Source organism: Chamaea fasciata, unplaced genomic scaffold (genome assembly GCF_029207755.1).
Source record: "Chamaea fasciata isolate MVZ Bird 193981 ecotype frontalis unplaced genomic scaffold, bChaFas1.0.hap1 SCAF_2, whole genome shotgun sequence".
Taxonomy (NCBI): Eukaryota; Metazoa; Chordata; class Aves; order Passeriformes; family Sylviidae; genus Chamaea; species Chamaea fasciata.
Window position 1 is genome coordinate 15,043,297 of NW_027094087.1, and position 17,361 is coordinate 15,060,657.

Consider the following 17,361-nt stretch of genomic DNA (forward strand, 5'->3'; position numbering starts at 1 on the left):
GGGAATGGCTTCACACTGACAGAGGGCTGGGTTGGATGAGATATTGGGAAGAAATTCTTGGGTGTGAGGTTGGTGACGCCCTGGCAGAGGTTTCCCAGAGAAGCTGTGGCTGCTCCATCCCTGGAAGTATTCTAGGCCGAAATGGATGGGGCTTGGAGCTATCTGGTCTCGTGGAAGGGGTTGTAACAAGATGATTTTTAAGGTTCCCTCCAATTCTGATTATTCTATGAATTTATGACTCTAAAAATCTTTCCAAATGGGTTCAGGGAAATTGTGCAGTCCTACCTCCAGTAAGGAAAACCCATAATTTCAAGAAGGAATTTACGTTCCGAGCAGTGAGCTGGAAGAGGTATCAACTGCCACTTCAATCCTCTGTCAATCATGCCATTGCCCTCCAATGTGCAGAGCCTAGGCTGTCGGCTGGCAGTGGTTCCTTGGTTGGGACCTACCAGCTGAGCTTAACTGGGAAGGTTTGGTGTCCTGGTTTAGGGCAAATTTGAGAGAAAACCTCTGAATAGGGTCCCTCTGGGAAGTAAATGCAAATGGCCCCTCCCCAGTCCAGGAAAGAACTTCCTTGGAGAAAAGTGAAAAACTATTTATTCAACAAACAAAGTGCCCACAAGCATAAAAGAATCAATAATATGAAACAATAAAACCTTTCGTTGTTCTGAAATGAGATGGCAAACTCAGAAAGTCCTTGCTGTGGGTAGCTCAGCTCGCTCAGTCTCTTATCAGTCCCAATCCCTCCGGCGCTGCTGGAAAATGCCAAAGTCCAGGCCCTGGTGGGCTGCAAGTGCAAGCTCCTGGTGCTCCTCTGGGTTTTTCAGTCTGGAACAGGTTTAAACAGTCCCAAGAAAAAAAGAAAAAAAAAAAAAGCAGTCCAGAGAGCTTCTCTGCCTCACCTAGCTAAAACCAACTAAAACCACAGGAGATCTCTGTCTCACTGCTTGTCTGTGCTTCAGACAAACACAGTTCCAGAGTGGAATGCATAGGAGTCATGCAGTTTTCTCCAAAACAAACTCCGCACTGCTTCTTTCTCCCCCTTCACTCTCGGAACTAGTCTTAAAGGCACAGAACCCAACATACAGCATAAACAGAACAGACAACTGGGGATACAAGCATCAAAGAGTCACCCCAGGACATTGGGCTAGGAAGATAAGGTCAGGCTGGGAAGGTCCTCTCCATACAGCCACCCCATCCTTGGGGGTTCCTAGGAATTCGGGAGCACACGCACATGCAAGGAGAGTTGTTTCACTTCTTTAGCGGAACTTGTTAGAGTAGGTGATGCTCAGGGTAAGGTGGGGGGATGTGTGAACATGCCAAAGAGAAGTGGGGTTTTTCTCTTTCAATAAAGAAAAGGAACCTGGAAATTACTTGGAAATTAGAGCAACACGTTTCTGTTAAGAGATACTGCTTTAGGTTGAAAATTCCTGTGTCTGAAATCTAGAAAAAGGCTAAGTTGAGATTTAAGAGCTTATGCAACTACAGTTTTGCCAGTGTTGTGTGTTTGCCCTGCCCAACATTTCAGTCACACCACCTTCCCCACTATGATTCTTTTTCATTTGATGACCAGAAATGACTGGCAACAACCCAAGCCTCAGGGGAATCACACAGGCTGATCATCGCAGCATCTCCATGCTTGGCTACAATGTAAAAATGTTGATTTAGCACCAAGCTTTAACTAACAAAACTAGAGAGCCAGCCAGTGACAGCAAGAGACAGCAGGACATGGGTGCAAGGTGCTGCAGTGTTACATTATCATCATTCACCGGCAGCAGTGTGTGGGTTGTGCTGAGGTGCTGCTGCTCTGCTCATCTCTGAACAATATTGATATATTTAAACATAATCTGGAGTAGAAAAACACAACCAGATGTTGCTGGCTATTGGGTGACAGGATACCCGATAGCCATTCCCACTTCTCCAAGGACTGACACTTACCTTGTGACACCACCACATCGCCACCCCAGGGGCTTTTCAGAACAGACCATGCTCACCACAGCATGTTTATTAACCACCTCTCCACCTTCTGCTCCAGCTGTCGCAGGGATGATGCTGCCTTTTGGAAATTGGACACACACTGGGAGGCACGGCAAACACAGGGTCCGGGGGAGGCATGGCAAACAAAGGGTATAGGGAAGACAAATCACCACTTGACCAAAAGAAACAGACCCTGAACTCCCAACAAAAGTTCAAACCAGAGTGGTTTGGGGTAATCAGGGCCTTATGAGGAGTAAAAGGCCTTTAAGAGCCCCCTATAGCTGCACATCTGAGGTTCTGTTTCATTTTGCTCAAAAGAAAGTGTAGGTATGCTGTGACATTTCCTTTTCAAGGCCAGGTTGCACTGGGCTTGGAGCAACCTGGTCTAGTGGAAAGAGTGTCATGACAGGGGCTTGAAACAAGGTGAACTTTAAGATCCCTTCCAACCCAAACCATCCCATGATTCTATGATTCTCTTCCCCATCTTCTCTTCCCTATCCCTTCTACCTCCTTTCCACAGCAGCCCTCTGTCTAATCTGTTTAGGAGCAGGAAGATATTCATAGCCAGATCTTCTCACAGACTGAGAATGAGAGAACTCTCCCAGAGCTCTGGCAGTAGAGTTTGCAGTGGGCAGGCTGGAACCCAAACAAGCTCCTAGACAGGACAGCTCTTTGTCACACCTACAGCAAACCAGCTCAGCAATACTATTTGCTGAATATTTTATATTTTGGTAGAAATTTAAAGAAATAAGAATTATCTGCCAGATCTATCCCCACCAACAATAAAGGGGAAAACATCATAGAATCACAGAATTGTTTAGGTTGGAAAAGCCCTCTGAGATCACGGAGTCAAACTGTTTTCCCAGCACTGTCAAGCCCACCATTAACCTTGGTCTCCAAGTACCACATCAACAAAGCTTCTGAATCCCTCCGGGAATGGGGAATCCACCACTGCCCAGGGCAGCTTGTGCCAGGACTGTACAACCCTTCTGAGGAAGCCATTTTCCCTCATATCCAATCTAAACCTCCCCTGGCACAACTTGCCATTTGCTTTAAGTCAGAAATCTCACAAACTGGTCAGTCAGGCCTGTGAACTGTGAGTCAAGGCTGCAGAGCCAGACAGGAAAAACAGTTGGGCAAAGAAAATTCCACCATATAAAAGCACTGAAGTGACTTGGGATGGGTATTCCAATGATCAGGAAACTTCTATTTGCAATAAATCGCAGGATATGGCGAAATCATTGAGTGCTGATTTTATCCTGAGGCAAACAACTTTCCCAACTTGTACATTTGTGTATAAATGACTACAATGAGGCAGCACCACTGTGAACACCTGTGCATTTATGTACAGAGAAGATGCAGAGTTGTTGTGATCATAGACACACAGATCCATTTTAAACAGACACCCTGCCATATAAAGGGTGACTCAATAGTTCCCCTTGCCAGATGAAAGGAGGAAGTATTCACTGTCAAGCAACACCTGAGCAACTCACCAGACAGAAATGGCTCCAGGTACTTTTTATTAGTTTTAAAGAATTTGTCAGGGCTGCCATGTGTATAGAGTGAGAGGAGATGATGATGGGGTGATATGTGGTGGGATACACACAGTCTGTGACAGCCCTAACTTAAAGTATGGCAATTTATAAACGAATGAAAAAGAATCCCTTTCCCTGCAATGTGACTTTAATTCATGAATTAATCTTTAGCCTAAACAGGCCAAGTCCTACAGACTCCAGGGCATTTCTCCTCCAAAAGGTGTTTGTCTGAGATTAAGTCTGTGGTCTTTGCAGCAGCTAGATGCTAGCGTGAGTCAGATGTCACAGACTGAAAACATTTAGGGTTGACAAAGACCACCAAATTCTGCGGTCTTATCCCAGAGAACCAGTCAGAGCGCAGGTAATGTCAGCATCTCTCACCTCAGCGAGGCAGACAGCCAGCATCACATCAGCAGTACAGCATAAACCATGGCTGCAGTGAGGTGCTTCCACGCCCTCACCTGGCACTCATTGTCCCCTGCTTGCTCATGTAACCGGAGTGCACCATGCTCTTTTCACATAGGTAAGGACTTATGAGAAAAGGAGTGTATCAGGGAAAATCATTGGGACACTAGTTTCCATAGAGCAACCATGATTCCACCCAGGAAGACACTGCTGGTAATACTGGGAGAAGCACAAGCTCTTGGTGCGAGCAGGTCTTGGTGAAAGGGTTTCAAAGAATTTTGGAGAAGGCTAAGTTTACTCTTGGTGCCAAAAGGCACCAAGGAAGATGAGCCTTCAGCCAACATGGACATAGGAGATTGGGAATTAATTCCCAGGTGCCACTCCCTCCTCAACCCAGTTTCCTGAGGACTGCTAACACCTTACACTGTGCTTTGCTGCAGGGTCATTGTTCTCTCCTCTTGCCATTGCTATGATCACTCTGGGACTGCAGTGGCCACAACAAGCTGCCACCTTCCCGGCCATACCCCTTTCCAGCCTGTTTGCCAATGCTGTGCTGAGGGCTCAGCACCTTCACCTCCTGGCCGCTGAGACATACAAGGAGTTTGTAAGTGGTGTGGCCTCTGGTCATCTCCTCCATTTTAGCTTGATGGCTTCAGGACTGTCTAACAGACACCTTTCAACTATTTGTGTCTCCTTTGTCCTCTTTAGATGAGGAGAGGGTGTTAACAGAATAGTACAGGTTACGTCCCATCAGACTAGACCCTGTTTCCTCCTCTCAGCCCTCTGCCCCCCTACTTGGATCCTGCACATCTCCCTTCTTAGGACTATGGCTGCACAGGATCAGCTGGGACATGGCATAGATATGTGACAAGACTTTGCTGTGTTGGTCACCTCTGGTCCTGAGAGAGTCTGAGTGCTTAAAACTATCTAGTTTCTTCTGCTGACAGGAGATGGAATGAAGTGTCACTTTGGCAAGAGCTGTCCTTTGGGGTCCTTTACTCCTTGGGAGAACCTAGTTCAGGTGTGGTTTGTGTTCACCTCAGCACCTTGGCTTAGGAAGACCATTACGCCCAGTAGCTATTGTGCCAATACAATATTCCTGCTTCCTACCTGCCAACCTTGTCCAAAGGCACCTCATGTCTCACATTTATTTCTTACAAAGAGTAGCCATTCAGAAAAGCTTGGGAAGTGTCTGAGGGCTTCTCCAGAACGTGGTCAGTAGATCTGAGTGTATTTGGGATGTCTCCATAGGAACGCACCTATATTCCAGAGGACCAAAGACACACAAACAAGAATACTCAGTTAGTGTTTTGTTACTCGGAAACCATCCCTGCTCCCATGAAGAAGGATGATGCCCAGCAGAAATCAGTAAGTTTAAGTTTTTTTCACCCTCAGGGCAAGAACACACCTGCCTGAAGAGCCCAGCTGTGCTTCACTGCAGGAACAGAGGGTTTTCATCTGTGAACACTTGGATGCTTCATCCCTCCCCTCCCTTTTTGATTACTTGAACCCTGCATAAAGAAAGAAATACTTTTCTGGGCTACACTACAAATCACATTCCTACCCCAAGCACAATAAAAACTATTGTCTGCATAGATCACAGGTCTGGGTGGTGCTCCCCAGGCTGCAAACTTTGTGTCTGATGAAGCTGTAGGAGTGGTGGCACATCTCCAGGTGTTCCAGAGGGAGCAGAACATGCTATCAAATACCCCTGCACAGCTTTGACCCTTTCTTGTCTTAATTTCAGGACGCTGAGCTTCTTCAGTTTTCCCTGGTTCTCATCCAGTCCTGGCTGACCCCGGTGCAGTACCTAAGCAAGATGTTCACAAACAATCTGGTTTTTGGCACCTCAGACAGAGTGTATGAAAAGCTAAAGGACCTGGAAGAAGGGATCCAAGCTCTGATGAAGGTAAGTTGCAGCATGTAGCATGACTGTAGAATTGCAGAGATCTCCCACACAGAGGACACTCAGCCCTCATAGATCCAAAGACCATGAGAAATCTCCTTCCTCTCTGAAGGCCAGTGGCATCCTTTGGACTTTGTTTACATTTAGATAATGAGATCATGATACTGCACATTGGATTTCATCACTAGGGAGGATAAGAAAACACAGAACAGATGTTAACACCCATCGCAAAGCACTACTGATCAGGAATCACAACAATTCCAAAAACACCCAAAGTCTTCCCAAACCCATCCACAAAAAAATATTCAGGTGTACTAAGAGCAAAATAATGTTTGCTACATTTCCATGCAAAATACTTTGAAATGTGGCAATTTTTGTGATGATTCACATTTTATAAATACATCTGTGTACAGACGGAAACCTGTACTCTGGTGTTTCCCTCAAACATTTATACAGCATCCAGAGAGCTGAAAGTTGAGGGGTGATCCTCTTCAAGGAAGAACTAATCACAGATTGACACAATGGTCTGGGTTGGAAGGGACCTTAACGCTTATCTCGTTCCAACCCCACGCCATGGGCAGGGACACCTTCCACTACACTAGGTTGCTCCAAGCCCCGTCCAACCTGGCTTTGAACACTTCCACAGACGGGGGAGACACAGGCTCTCTGGACAACCTGTGCCAGGGCCTCACTATCTTCATAGGGAAGAATTTCTTCCTAACACCTTATCTAAATTGTCTTGATTTAGACAGACAGGTATCTGCTAGGGAGGGTTGGAGTCTCCTTTGAAATGTAAGCCCCTCCTCCCCTTTTCCAAATTATTATAAATTTGATATTAAAAGGCTGTCAGGCAAAGATTTTGGGAATAGGTATAGCAGTTCTTTACTAGGGATATAAAAATAAAAATGTTGTAGTACAGAAGAATAAGCAAGCAAACAAACAAGAAATTCTAGAAAACTCTGACAGTCAGAAATACAACCTGACACCCTGTTGGTCAGGGTGTTGGAAGCAGTCCAAAGTAAGCACTCCTGGAGTGGCAGATGTGGTTCTGTTGGAGTAGAGATGGTCTCGTTGAAGAAAAAGGGTCCAGTAATGGTGAGATGGGTCTGGTCTTCTTCTAGGGATCCGGTGGAAAAAACTGGATATCTAGTGGGACTGTGGCTGCTTTTTATGTAGATTAAGATGGTTTGGCTCCTCTTCCCTGTGTGGAGTAGCTTACAATAGTGCAGTGTGATGTGTAATGTCATTGATGAGCTCTTAATGGTCCATTAGTAGAAGACATTCCCATGGAAGTAGTGAAACAATGAAGAGAGATAAGTAGCACTCCACCATCTGATAAGGGACACTGACCCATTTGAGCAAAGATAAGCAATTCTGCTCCACCCAGATGGAATAGAACAATACGTTCTTTACAAAACCCATGACTGTGCTGTCTCTATATGTCCATGTAAAAAGTCACTCTCTATCTTTGCTCTAAGTCCCCTTTATAACTTACTTTATTTTTGCTTTGTTATTTTAAATTGTGTATTTTCTGCCAGGACACCTTTTCAGTTATGTTTATTCTGTAATTAAGTTTATCTGGCACTGAGACCTGGAGCTGTGAGAAATGACTCTGGAATATTGTTTACATTAAAATGACAGTGAAAGTCAGGCTCAGAGAGTAAACAGAGACCTTCTGTCCTGGAAGTTCAGCAGAAGAAAGTAGGGATAGGTATCAGTACCACTTCCAGATTTTTGTGTGGGTGAGAAATTCTTTACTGTGAGGGTGGTGTGAGACCCTAGTACGGGTTGCCCAAAGAGGCTGTGGCTGCCCACCCCTGAAAATGTTCAAGGCCAGGTTAGATGAAGATTGGAGCAACCTGGTCTAGTGAAAGGTGTCCTGGTCCATGGCAGGGGAGCTTCAAATGAGATGGTCTTTAAGGGTCCCTTCCAACCCAAACCAGTCTGTGACTTCACAATTCTATGATTTTGGTCCCTGTTTGGTATGTGCTTGGGCATTAGGAAATGGTACAGAAACCAGCCAAACAATCATATTTCACCCATTCATGGCACCTTTTCCTTAACCAAAACTTTCCTGTTCATGGCAGCAGGTGACCACAGCAGGGCAGGAGGAGTGCAGCTCTCAGCTCCACATGTACATGGCTTGGGTCTGGGTTAGAGCTTTGTTTACTGGTAAGGTGGGAGAAAAGAGAGAATTACTTTCCAGGTTCCCTGTCTCCTTGACAGGAGGAGGTACAGAGAGACCCTACAACTTTCCCTTTATTTTAAGATCCCAAAGACACTCCTCTGCCTGCAGCCTTGTGCCCAGCTCCCTTCTCACTGTAGCATCACCCCTGCATGACTGCTCTTCCTCTAAACACATACACTCAAAAATATGTTTGAAATATGCTTTAAGACTGAAGAGAGAAACTCCTGACCTCATTTAAAATTCAATGGGAAGTGTTATACTGGGCCTATGGAAGATCATAGAATCATGGAGGTTGGAAAAGACCTCTAAGGTCACCAAGTTCAAAACTGACCACTGCCTTGTCATCCAGACCAGAGGACTGAATGCCATGTCCAGCCATTCCGTGAACAACTCCAGGGACAGTGACTTAACCACCTCCCTGGGCAGTCCCTTCCAATATTAAACAATCCTTTCTGTGAAGAAATTCTCCCTGATGTCCAGCCTGAATCACCTCTGGCATAACTTGAGGTTGTGTCCTGTTTTCCTGCCACTTGTTCCATGGGAACAGACCCTCACCCCCACCTGGCTCCACCCTCCCATCAGGGAGTTACAGAGTGAAAAGATCCCCCCAGAGCCTTCTTTTCTCCAGTCTGAGCCCCTCCAGCTACTTCAGCTGCTCCTGGTACTCCAGACCCTTCCCCAGTTCCATTCCCTTCTCTGGACATGCTCAAGCACCTCAATGTCTTCCTTGCCAGGAGGGGCCTACAACTACCCCCGGGACTGGAGGTACTCCAGCAGTGCCCAGGACAGGAAGGCCGCCACTGCCCTGGTCCTGCTGGAAACCCCATGGCTAATGCAAGCCAGGCGCCATTGGCTTGTTGCCCACCTGGGCACACATAGGCTCATGTTCAGCCACAGTCAACCAGTATTCACAGGGCCATTCACAGCCACTCTGCCCCAGCCTGGAGCACTGCATGAGGTTACTGTGACACATGCTCATTCTAAGACCCCCACCACCTCCCCCAGCACCTCTCAATCCTTTTGCAGCACCTGCAGGACCAAAGCCCATGGGGTCCCCAGATCCTCAAAGCCACTTATGAGAAATTTGACATCCACCTGCGCAGTGAGGATGCACTACTGCAGAACTATGGCTTGCTCTCCTGCTTCAAGAAGGACCTCCACAAGGTGGAGACCTACCTGAAGGTGATGAAGTGCCGGCGCTATGGAGAGGGCAACTGCACCATTTGATACCAGGGACAGCTCCGTTCCCACTCCAGCTTCTTGCCGACCATGACTGTCCTACTCTGAAAGAAAACTGGACAATAAACCTGCTACTGCCAACATGTCTGGATTTTGGAGTGGGACAAGCTACTGTGAGGGGCTGGGAGGGAGGAGCGGCCAATGGGACAGGATGGAGTTGGGGCTTGGGATGTGGATTTGGGATTAAGGAAGCATATTTGGAGCTTGGGGGGACAGGGGAAGCAGATTTAGGGATAGATTTGTACTGGGGAGTAGGTTTGGGACTGTGGGTAGATTTGGAGCTGGGGAGCAATTTGGGAGTAGATTTGGGGCCGAAGTGTGGATTTGAGCCTGAGAAGGGTGGATTTGGAACCAGGGGGTGCAGATTTTGAGCTGGAGTGTGAACTTGGTGCTGAGGGTAGATTTGAGAGTAGAGGGTGGATTTTAGGTTGCAAGGGATAAAGTTGACCAAAACATGTGGAGCTGGGACTGATGGTTGGATTTAAGGCTTGAAGGAACAGAGTGCAATAAAGTGCAAGAGAAGGTAGATTTGGCTTGTATCCCCAAAGAAGACTTTCCAGTGACATCTGTTTGGAAAGGGTTCTGGGAAAAGGTCCTGTTGTGGTCTTTATTTTTCAGTATGAAGGTGGTAAAGACCTGGGAAAGGTACTCAGAGAAGCTGTGATTGCCCCATCCCTGGAAGTGTTCACAGCCAGGTTGGACAGGGCTTGGAGCAACCTGGTCTGGTGGAATGTGCTCCTTCCCAAGGCAGGGGGGTGGAATTGCACGATTCTTCTAAGCCCATCCATTGTAGGATTCTATGCTGTGGTTCCATGGGTATGACATAGTATCTGGTGATGAACATTCCAACCCCAGAGCCCCAGTCCTGCTCCAAGCTGTGACATGAGCACTGCCACAGCAATACCCTAGCTCTGCCTCCTCAATTACCAGGTAACTTCAGGCAGTCATGGTTCAGACCTGCTCACACAGCCCATGTGTGTTCTTCTCCTGCTGGCCTTGCTACTGGCAGTGGCCCCATGCCTGAGGCACTCTGGGAAGCCCTTCAGGCACCCCTGCATCTCCCCATGGCATCAGCTGCTGGACTGCTCTCATGCTGGCCTGACCACTGTTCCCCCAGCCACTAGCGGATGGGATCTTGCCATCTTGTGAGCACGCTGATCCATAGAGTCCCTTCAAATTCCTCTCCTCAGCTTGTTCTTGGTGGTAACCCCTCCTGGGACAGCTGGGAGAACTTGGCAGAAGCCTTGGTAGTTCTGGGAGGTTTGTGCAGCACCACAAATGGGAAACCAGGTTGGCCATGCAGTGGCATTTCCAGGCAAACTCTGCTCCTACCTCAGCAGCAGAATTTGCAGGGAAGAGTTTTCCTGAGAGGTGAGTGTCAATCATACCTCGTAGAGATTTTACTGGTGTCAGAGACTGAAACAGTTCATGCCTTAAACATTGATATAAAGTTTTTCTCATTATAACGAAAACTCTATAAAGAAGCTAGAACCAAAGAAGCCTCCCTGAAGATATCTGACTGGGACTTTGAACGGTAAGTTAAACCACTCAGATTAGGTAAAGAGAAAACCCATTTTTTAATCATCACAGGCCTAGGAAAAAATAAACAAGGCTGAAGGAGAGGAAAGCATCCGCAACAAAGCCAAACACAATAGAGATTCTTCCCTGACTGAGTTTGGGATGGGGGAGACCACAGCCCAGAGAACCCAGGTTTACTCTCTGCCAAAACGAGAGAGGGGGAGGAGGTTTTGGGTGAAACCTCTGGTCAGAGGCAGTGAACACTTATCCTCCCTTACACAAACTGGCCCAGCTGTGGAACCTCAAACCCCACAGGCCACATCCACAGGACATTCACGTAAGAGGCAGCTAAGGGAGTATCATAATCCATCAAAGATCCCCAAAATGTCCCCCAGAGTCATTCCTAATAGCGAGGTGACCCTAAAACAAACAGGGAGTTTGGGTGAGAGCAAAACACAGATCCGATCAATATGACTGATGCTACGTTCTCCATTTATTCTGTGTAAGATGGCAGGTTTTATACAGTTCTACATGGTTTACATTTACAGCTGTATTCTCATTGGCATACAGCAGAGGAAAGAATGCAAACACTCATTGTTTAATAAACTCTTAAGGCAGCTACTGTGTCCATAGCAATTACTGTACTTGCTAACTACTATAAAACCCTCTGACCCTTGCTAACACCTTAAGTTATAATTCCAACTGCACCACACTCTGGGCACTGAATTTCTACCTGTGCCACTAACTCCTACAGGCCTCAAGATGAGGCCCAGTCTGGGTGATTCAGTTACTGTCTCTATCTGCTACAATTCCTGAAGCCTTGCACTACAGGGCATGCAACAAACCCAGAGTCTGTTGTAAGAGACAATGGCTAACTCCCCCCCGCCCCAGGGAGGTGCCTGGGTTTTCCTACTCAGTCTGAGTGTATATTAACCCATTGGATTCTATGCTTTCCGGGGAGACCTTCACCACCAAGAAGACCACCTGGAGAGGATCAATGGAACATTGTTGGGATCCACGGAGTGGTGATATTTTCCTTATTCTGTCCCTGTCACTCTCTTTCTGCGCACCCCCCCCCATCCCCCGTTCTATATTTTTCTTTCCCTTTCTTTCTCTTGTATTTACTATAAAATAAAATCTATACTATTGTCACTGGCATATGGTCTTGTTTGCACCTTACTTTGAGCAGAGGCATTTGTAAGAACTTTAGTAACTGGATCTTGACAACTGACAACTCTATTTCTACTATTGGAAAGCAAACATGGAAGGAATATGAGACAGAGATTTAAAAATTCCAGCTGATCCTTTATAGTAAATTTAAGAACATGCCCAGTATGTTAGTGTAGTGCTTTAGAATATATGAGATCACATTTTAGAAGACATTCAGTGAATACCGAATGCTGTGTCTGTTATCCTTTTGCATATTTTTAAGCACTAAAATCATCAGGAGCCTTCGGGGATAATAAGAACTAGCCTAAACAGCAGAATTACAGGACTAAGAATGCAGATAAAGGAAAGAACATAGACTCTAAGATAGTGTGTTCCCTTGAAAAGTGCCAAAGGGGCCAAAGCACACAAGAGAGATAAAGGTGAAGGGACAAACAGAGGAAGACTTTGTTTCTTCATCCTTGAAAGACTATCAGAAACCACCACAACGAACTGAGCATGCCCAGCAGGGTGTGGAGTTAATTACCATACAAAGTAAAGACAGGTGGAGTCAGAGAATGAATATGTATGAAGAAGACTGTGAAATGTCATGCATATGTAAGACCTCAGGGAATAATAAGGAAAGCAAGTTCTCTGGTGGTCATGCGTGTCTTTGAAGAAATTATTCCCCATGCATCTCGATGTCGACTCAATACATACCTCTCTAACAACTATTATTAGTTGTGGAGTTCTTTTCGCAGCATTTCAGAATACCAGTAGACTGAGACCTTGTCAGTACCCTCCAGCACCTAAAATGTCAGGACTTCAAGTATTTCCCATCCTTTTGTCTGGTTTCTGAGCATCCATCCAACCCACTTCCATGTGAATGCAAAGCTGGACTGCTCAGCAAGGAGGCTGTGAATCCCCAGGGCTTCCTGGGATGGCAGGAAATGCCATGATCTGTGAGTCGTGTCCCATCCTATTGGATCTTCCCTGTGTCTCCTACCCTAGAGATCCATTTACGGTCAGCTGCCACCATCCAGGAACAACTGCCTGCTCAAGTCATGAGCAGGAACAATCTCTGCAGTGACCCAAAGAGATATTCCAGTAAAGCTGCTGCAGGATATCCTATGAAAATTCTGTTTCCTCCTGTGAAGCAGCTGGTGTAACTAAATCTGTTTGGGTCATTCTAGAATCCTCAAGGATAATGACCTGCAGCCAGTGAGGCACCATTCCCTGGAAAGCTGTTCCTGCTGAAGCACCTGTAAGCACAGTGGGCTGCTGCCTCCCCCTCCCTTTGGCCCCTGATGCTCAGCCCACCCAGCAAGCGGGCTTTATCCCTCCTGGGTTTCTGGATGCAGGCAGAGCAGAGCTGGGCTCTTGGTGCTGCAGTAGTTCCTGGAGGGAGAATTCCTGTTTTTTTCTGAGGACCAACATTTTGAAGGATGAGAATCACCTAGAGCAAGGCAAGATCCAGGTATGCCCTAAAATAATTTTGGTGGGATCAGAGCTAGAACAAATATCCTGGAGATGAAATCCCCTACTGGGCAGGAGGGTCATCAGAGGTTCTGCACCACTGCAAACTCAGATCAGAGAGAAACACTGTGTGAAATCACAGACAGGGAACACAGATGTTGCCAGCATCAAAGCAAAGGAAAGTAAACACAGTAGTGCAAATGGAATTAACATTTGGTGTTCTAATTGTGACAGGGATTTATCTGGCAATAAGATCAAGCTGATTGAGGAATGTGCCTTTGAGCAACTGCCTTTTTTGCAACATCTGGGAGTGACAAACCTTTCTAGTGTATTTAGCAAAGTCTTTTTGCATCTATAACTCTTTATTTGTTAAAAATAACAGGACAATTTTCCAGAATAGTGACTGTTTCTCTTGCTAAAAGACAGCTGAGATGAAGAGAACAATGCAGGTGGCTGGATAAGCCATGCCAGAATAACAGATCCTAGCGAGGTTGTCCATAATCAGCCATCACAGACAACCCCTCTTGAAGGCTTTGCTGTATCCTGAAACAGAAATACATGAAGCACCCGTGCCCTTCATTTCCTTTCCTGGACAGGTCAAAAAGACGGAGGAAACAGCATTTGCCTCCCTACTCTACCTTGGACTTGCAAATTTCCTGTAAGTGGATACTGCTTTGCCCCAACTTCCTGTAGGACTCATTTCTGTCTTCTTCTCTTTCTCCAGAAGCCTTTCTGGAAATCACCTCACACAGATCCACAGCAGTGCTTTCCAGACATGGCTTGGAATGCAGTTTCTACAAGACCTGTAAGTGTGACAGGGTCTAAAAGCGCATCAGAGCGAGACTCTGAAGGGACAGTGGGAAAGGGCAGGTTTGTTCTTTGTAAATACTGACTCCTACTGTGATTATCATTCACAGCACACCAGGAATCTGCATCTGGAAAGCCACTTTCTCCTGAGCTGCTTATCTTCTCCAGACCTTCCTTGAACCAGCACCAGGTTCCATCAGCAGCAGTGGGAGCCTGGGACAATAGATAAGAAAGAAGAGGAAAGAGGCAGGGTGACAAGGGTTGTGGGATATGACCAAGATTTATAGCCAGAAACTTCACTTTGTACTTAAAAGTGAAGTACAAAGACAGCTTGTGTCTCCAGACACCAAGTTTCCTTTAGACAAAAAGGAAACTTGGTGTCTGGAGAAAACCTGATATAATACATAGAGGGTTCTGTCAAGAAGCCCTTGATCTTGGTTTTCCGCACTTGTGGGTCTATGTACATAGGCCCTCCCTACATGCCACTACCCACACAGCTCACATCTTTCCCATCATCCTCTGTGTCAGGGACTGATGACGTGTCTAAGGCTTGCCATATGTGGTCTGCTGCACACCGACAACATAATGCAGAAGACCTTATTGTTAGTTGGTAGGACTTTAACCTTCAGAAATGAAACTATGTATCAGTGACCTGATGGGATTCAACCTGTGAAAGGGGAATAATACACAATAAAGCTGCTGCTGGCATGGAGGTGGTATTGAGGGCTATTGTGAACTCATCACATGTGCTGCATGAGATTATGTTGGAACTGGCCATTCTGAGGAGGAGATACAAGGTGTGGTCCTGGGGTGGAGGAGCGAGGAAGGTAAGATGCACGCTGTCTTCATCCAGGAGACACCCTGAAAATGCACTGCATTCCTACCCCTCCCACTCAGAAGTCATGCTCCATCTCCTCCTCCTGCTCAGTGGCTTCTCTGGAATCCAGAGGTCAGTATGTATTAATTGCCACTGCAACTAATAAAATTAACTTGCTTTGCAATTCTGAGTGCATCCTGAGGTTTTTATGCCTGGGCAGCCTCCCAAACCCATAATACCGCCTCACAGCAGCATATTGTTTTTTTCAGGATCTGAAGCCATAACCCCCTGAGTGTTACTGCTGACACAGCATTCTTCAAGCTGCCTTCTGTCAACTATCTTGGCCCAAACTGATATAGACCTTTGTATCTCTCCAGTGCCATGTTCTCAGTGGAACAGAGATCCAGGAGCAAAGCTCACACTTCTCCCGGCCTTATTTTGCTGGAGGCACCAGCAGAGCAAGGCAAAGGCCAAGCAATTCCAGTATGTCCTTAGCTACAAAGCACCCAATAAGCTGGGATACAAGCTTTAAAAAACCAGAGACTGACCAGGTCTGGAGCCTCAGAGTGGCTGGTGGGTTCTGGGAATGCCTCCACTCCTGCTTGAGCACTTGAGCAGTTTGGGGTTCCTACCCACCATGCATCCCCACCTCACTGCCCTGACACTGCTGAGGGCCCATGATGCTCTGTGTTGATCAGGATTCACAGCGTCCTGTGAGCCCCTGCTCACATTTGTGTGACTCCTAGGGGAGGAAGATGTCCCACCTTTTTGCAGAGATCTTTCCTGCTCCCAGCTATGCTATCTCACAGATACCCTCTTCTTTCTGCTCAACATCTTTCCTCCGTTCTCTGCTATAAACTACCAAGATCATGCTGAATTTGTCCTCTTGGGCAAGAAGCATCTCCCTTTGAGGACTGGAACTGCTCTCAGGGGAGAGCAGGAGGAGGGGTTTGAGCTGGGGAATCCTTTCAGTTTGCATTTGACTCCCAATGAAATTTGCAGGATCCCTTCCTGATTCAGACCCCATTGTTAAGAGCAGGTCAAAGCAGCAATGTGGTTGGCTTTTGAATAATTTGTTTGATTTGGAAGAAGTGGTTCCCTCTGCCACCATCACCACCATCACCAGGGACCTTATTCTTAGAGTAGAGTTCTGGCAATGTCAGTTGAGAATTTGATGGGGTCTTTCATATCCTTGCAGGGACCGGAGTGCAATGCAAATGTCTCCACGGATGCCTCTCATCCTTCTCCAGACAACAATCTGCTTGGAAACGCTGTATGTAAGGCTGAGTCCCAGCCACCAGCAGATTGGAACAGGTCCTGGGACAAGGCATCTACTAGGAAACAAATCTGTCCGCCACTAAGCCAGAACAATCCCAGAAAGCTTGAGGGTTGCTGTTTCCATTTGGGAACCTCACAAACTCATCAGCTTAGAAGTAGAATCTCCCTCTTTTACGTAACATGCTTCAGGCTTCTCAAAAGCGGAGTTTTAAATCAAAGTGGGGTGCATCACTCTTTCAAATTGTGTTTTGAGACCAGTTCCATTTTCAAAGGTAAAATCACCATGTTGCTATCAATGGAGAAGCTAATCATCTAATTGAAAACCTCTCTGAAATTAGGAAAACATAATTTTCCTCTGGAACTGGGGCTGAGGGAAGTTTTAAAGATCTGTGGTGGACACTGAAGCACAAAGCAGGATGTTTATATTTCCCAACTTGGACTGGGATATATGGATTGGGATGTGTCTTCGGTTTTGTAATGAACATGCTATTCTATTCCAACTGTTGAAACTGGGTGGAGCAGAATTGCTTATCTTTACCCAAATGGGTCAGTGTCGCTTATCAGATGGTGGAGTGTTACTTATGTCTCTTCATTGTTCCACTACTCCCATGGGGATATCTTCTGCTAATGGACGATTAAAAGCTCACCAATGACATGACACATTACATTATACTATCGTAAGATGCTCCACACAGAGAAGATAAGACTTACCATCTTAACCTAGATAAAAAGCAGCCACAGTCCCACTAGGTATCCAGTTTTCCACTGGATCCCTAGAGGAAGACCGGACCCATCTCACCATTACTAGACCCTTTTTCTTCAACAAGACCATCTCTACTTCAACAGAACCACATCTGCCACTCCAGGAGGGCTTACTTTGGACTGCTTCCAACACCCTGACCAACAGGGTGTCAGGTTGTATTTCTGACTGTCAGAGTTTTCTAGAATTTCTTGTTTGTTTGCTTGCTTATTCTTCTGTACTACAACATTTTTATTTTTATATCCCTAGTAAAGAACTGCTATACCTATTCCCAAAATCTTTGCCTGACAGCCTTTTAATATCAAATTT

The 17,361-nt window shown here is 46.2% G+C and overlaps 1 protein-coding gene and 1 long non-coding RNA gene across 2 annotated transcripts; one reads left to right on the forward strand and one right to left on the reverse strand.

Moving 5' to 3' along the window:
- Positions 1–621: 621 nt before the first annotated feature.
- On the reverse strand, positions 622–6,053 carry LOC136305496 (uncharacterized). The gene is made up of 4 exons (XR_010725366.1): positions 5,326–6,053; positions 5,028–5,176; positions 1,939–2,077; positions 622–828 (listed from the first exon to the last, which is right to left on the reverse strand). It is a non-coding gene; the product is annotated as an uncharacterized lncRNA (long non-coding RNA).
- Positions 3,432–9,323, forward strand: LOC136305486 (somatotropin-like). The gene is made up of 5 exons (XM_066208738.1): positions 3,432–3,489; positions 4,358–4,521; positions 5,169–5,285; positions 5,665–5,826; positions 9,038–9,323. The coding sequence occupies exons 1-5, from the start codon at positions 3,480–3,482 to the stop codon at positions 9,236–9,238; spliced, it is 654 nt and encodes a 217-aa protein (XP_066064835.1). The 5' UTR covers positions 3,432–3,479; the 3' UTR covers positions 9,239–9,323.
- The last annotated feature ends 8,038 nt before the right edge of the window (positions 9,324–17,361 follow it).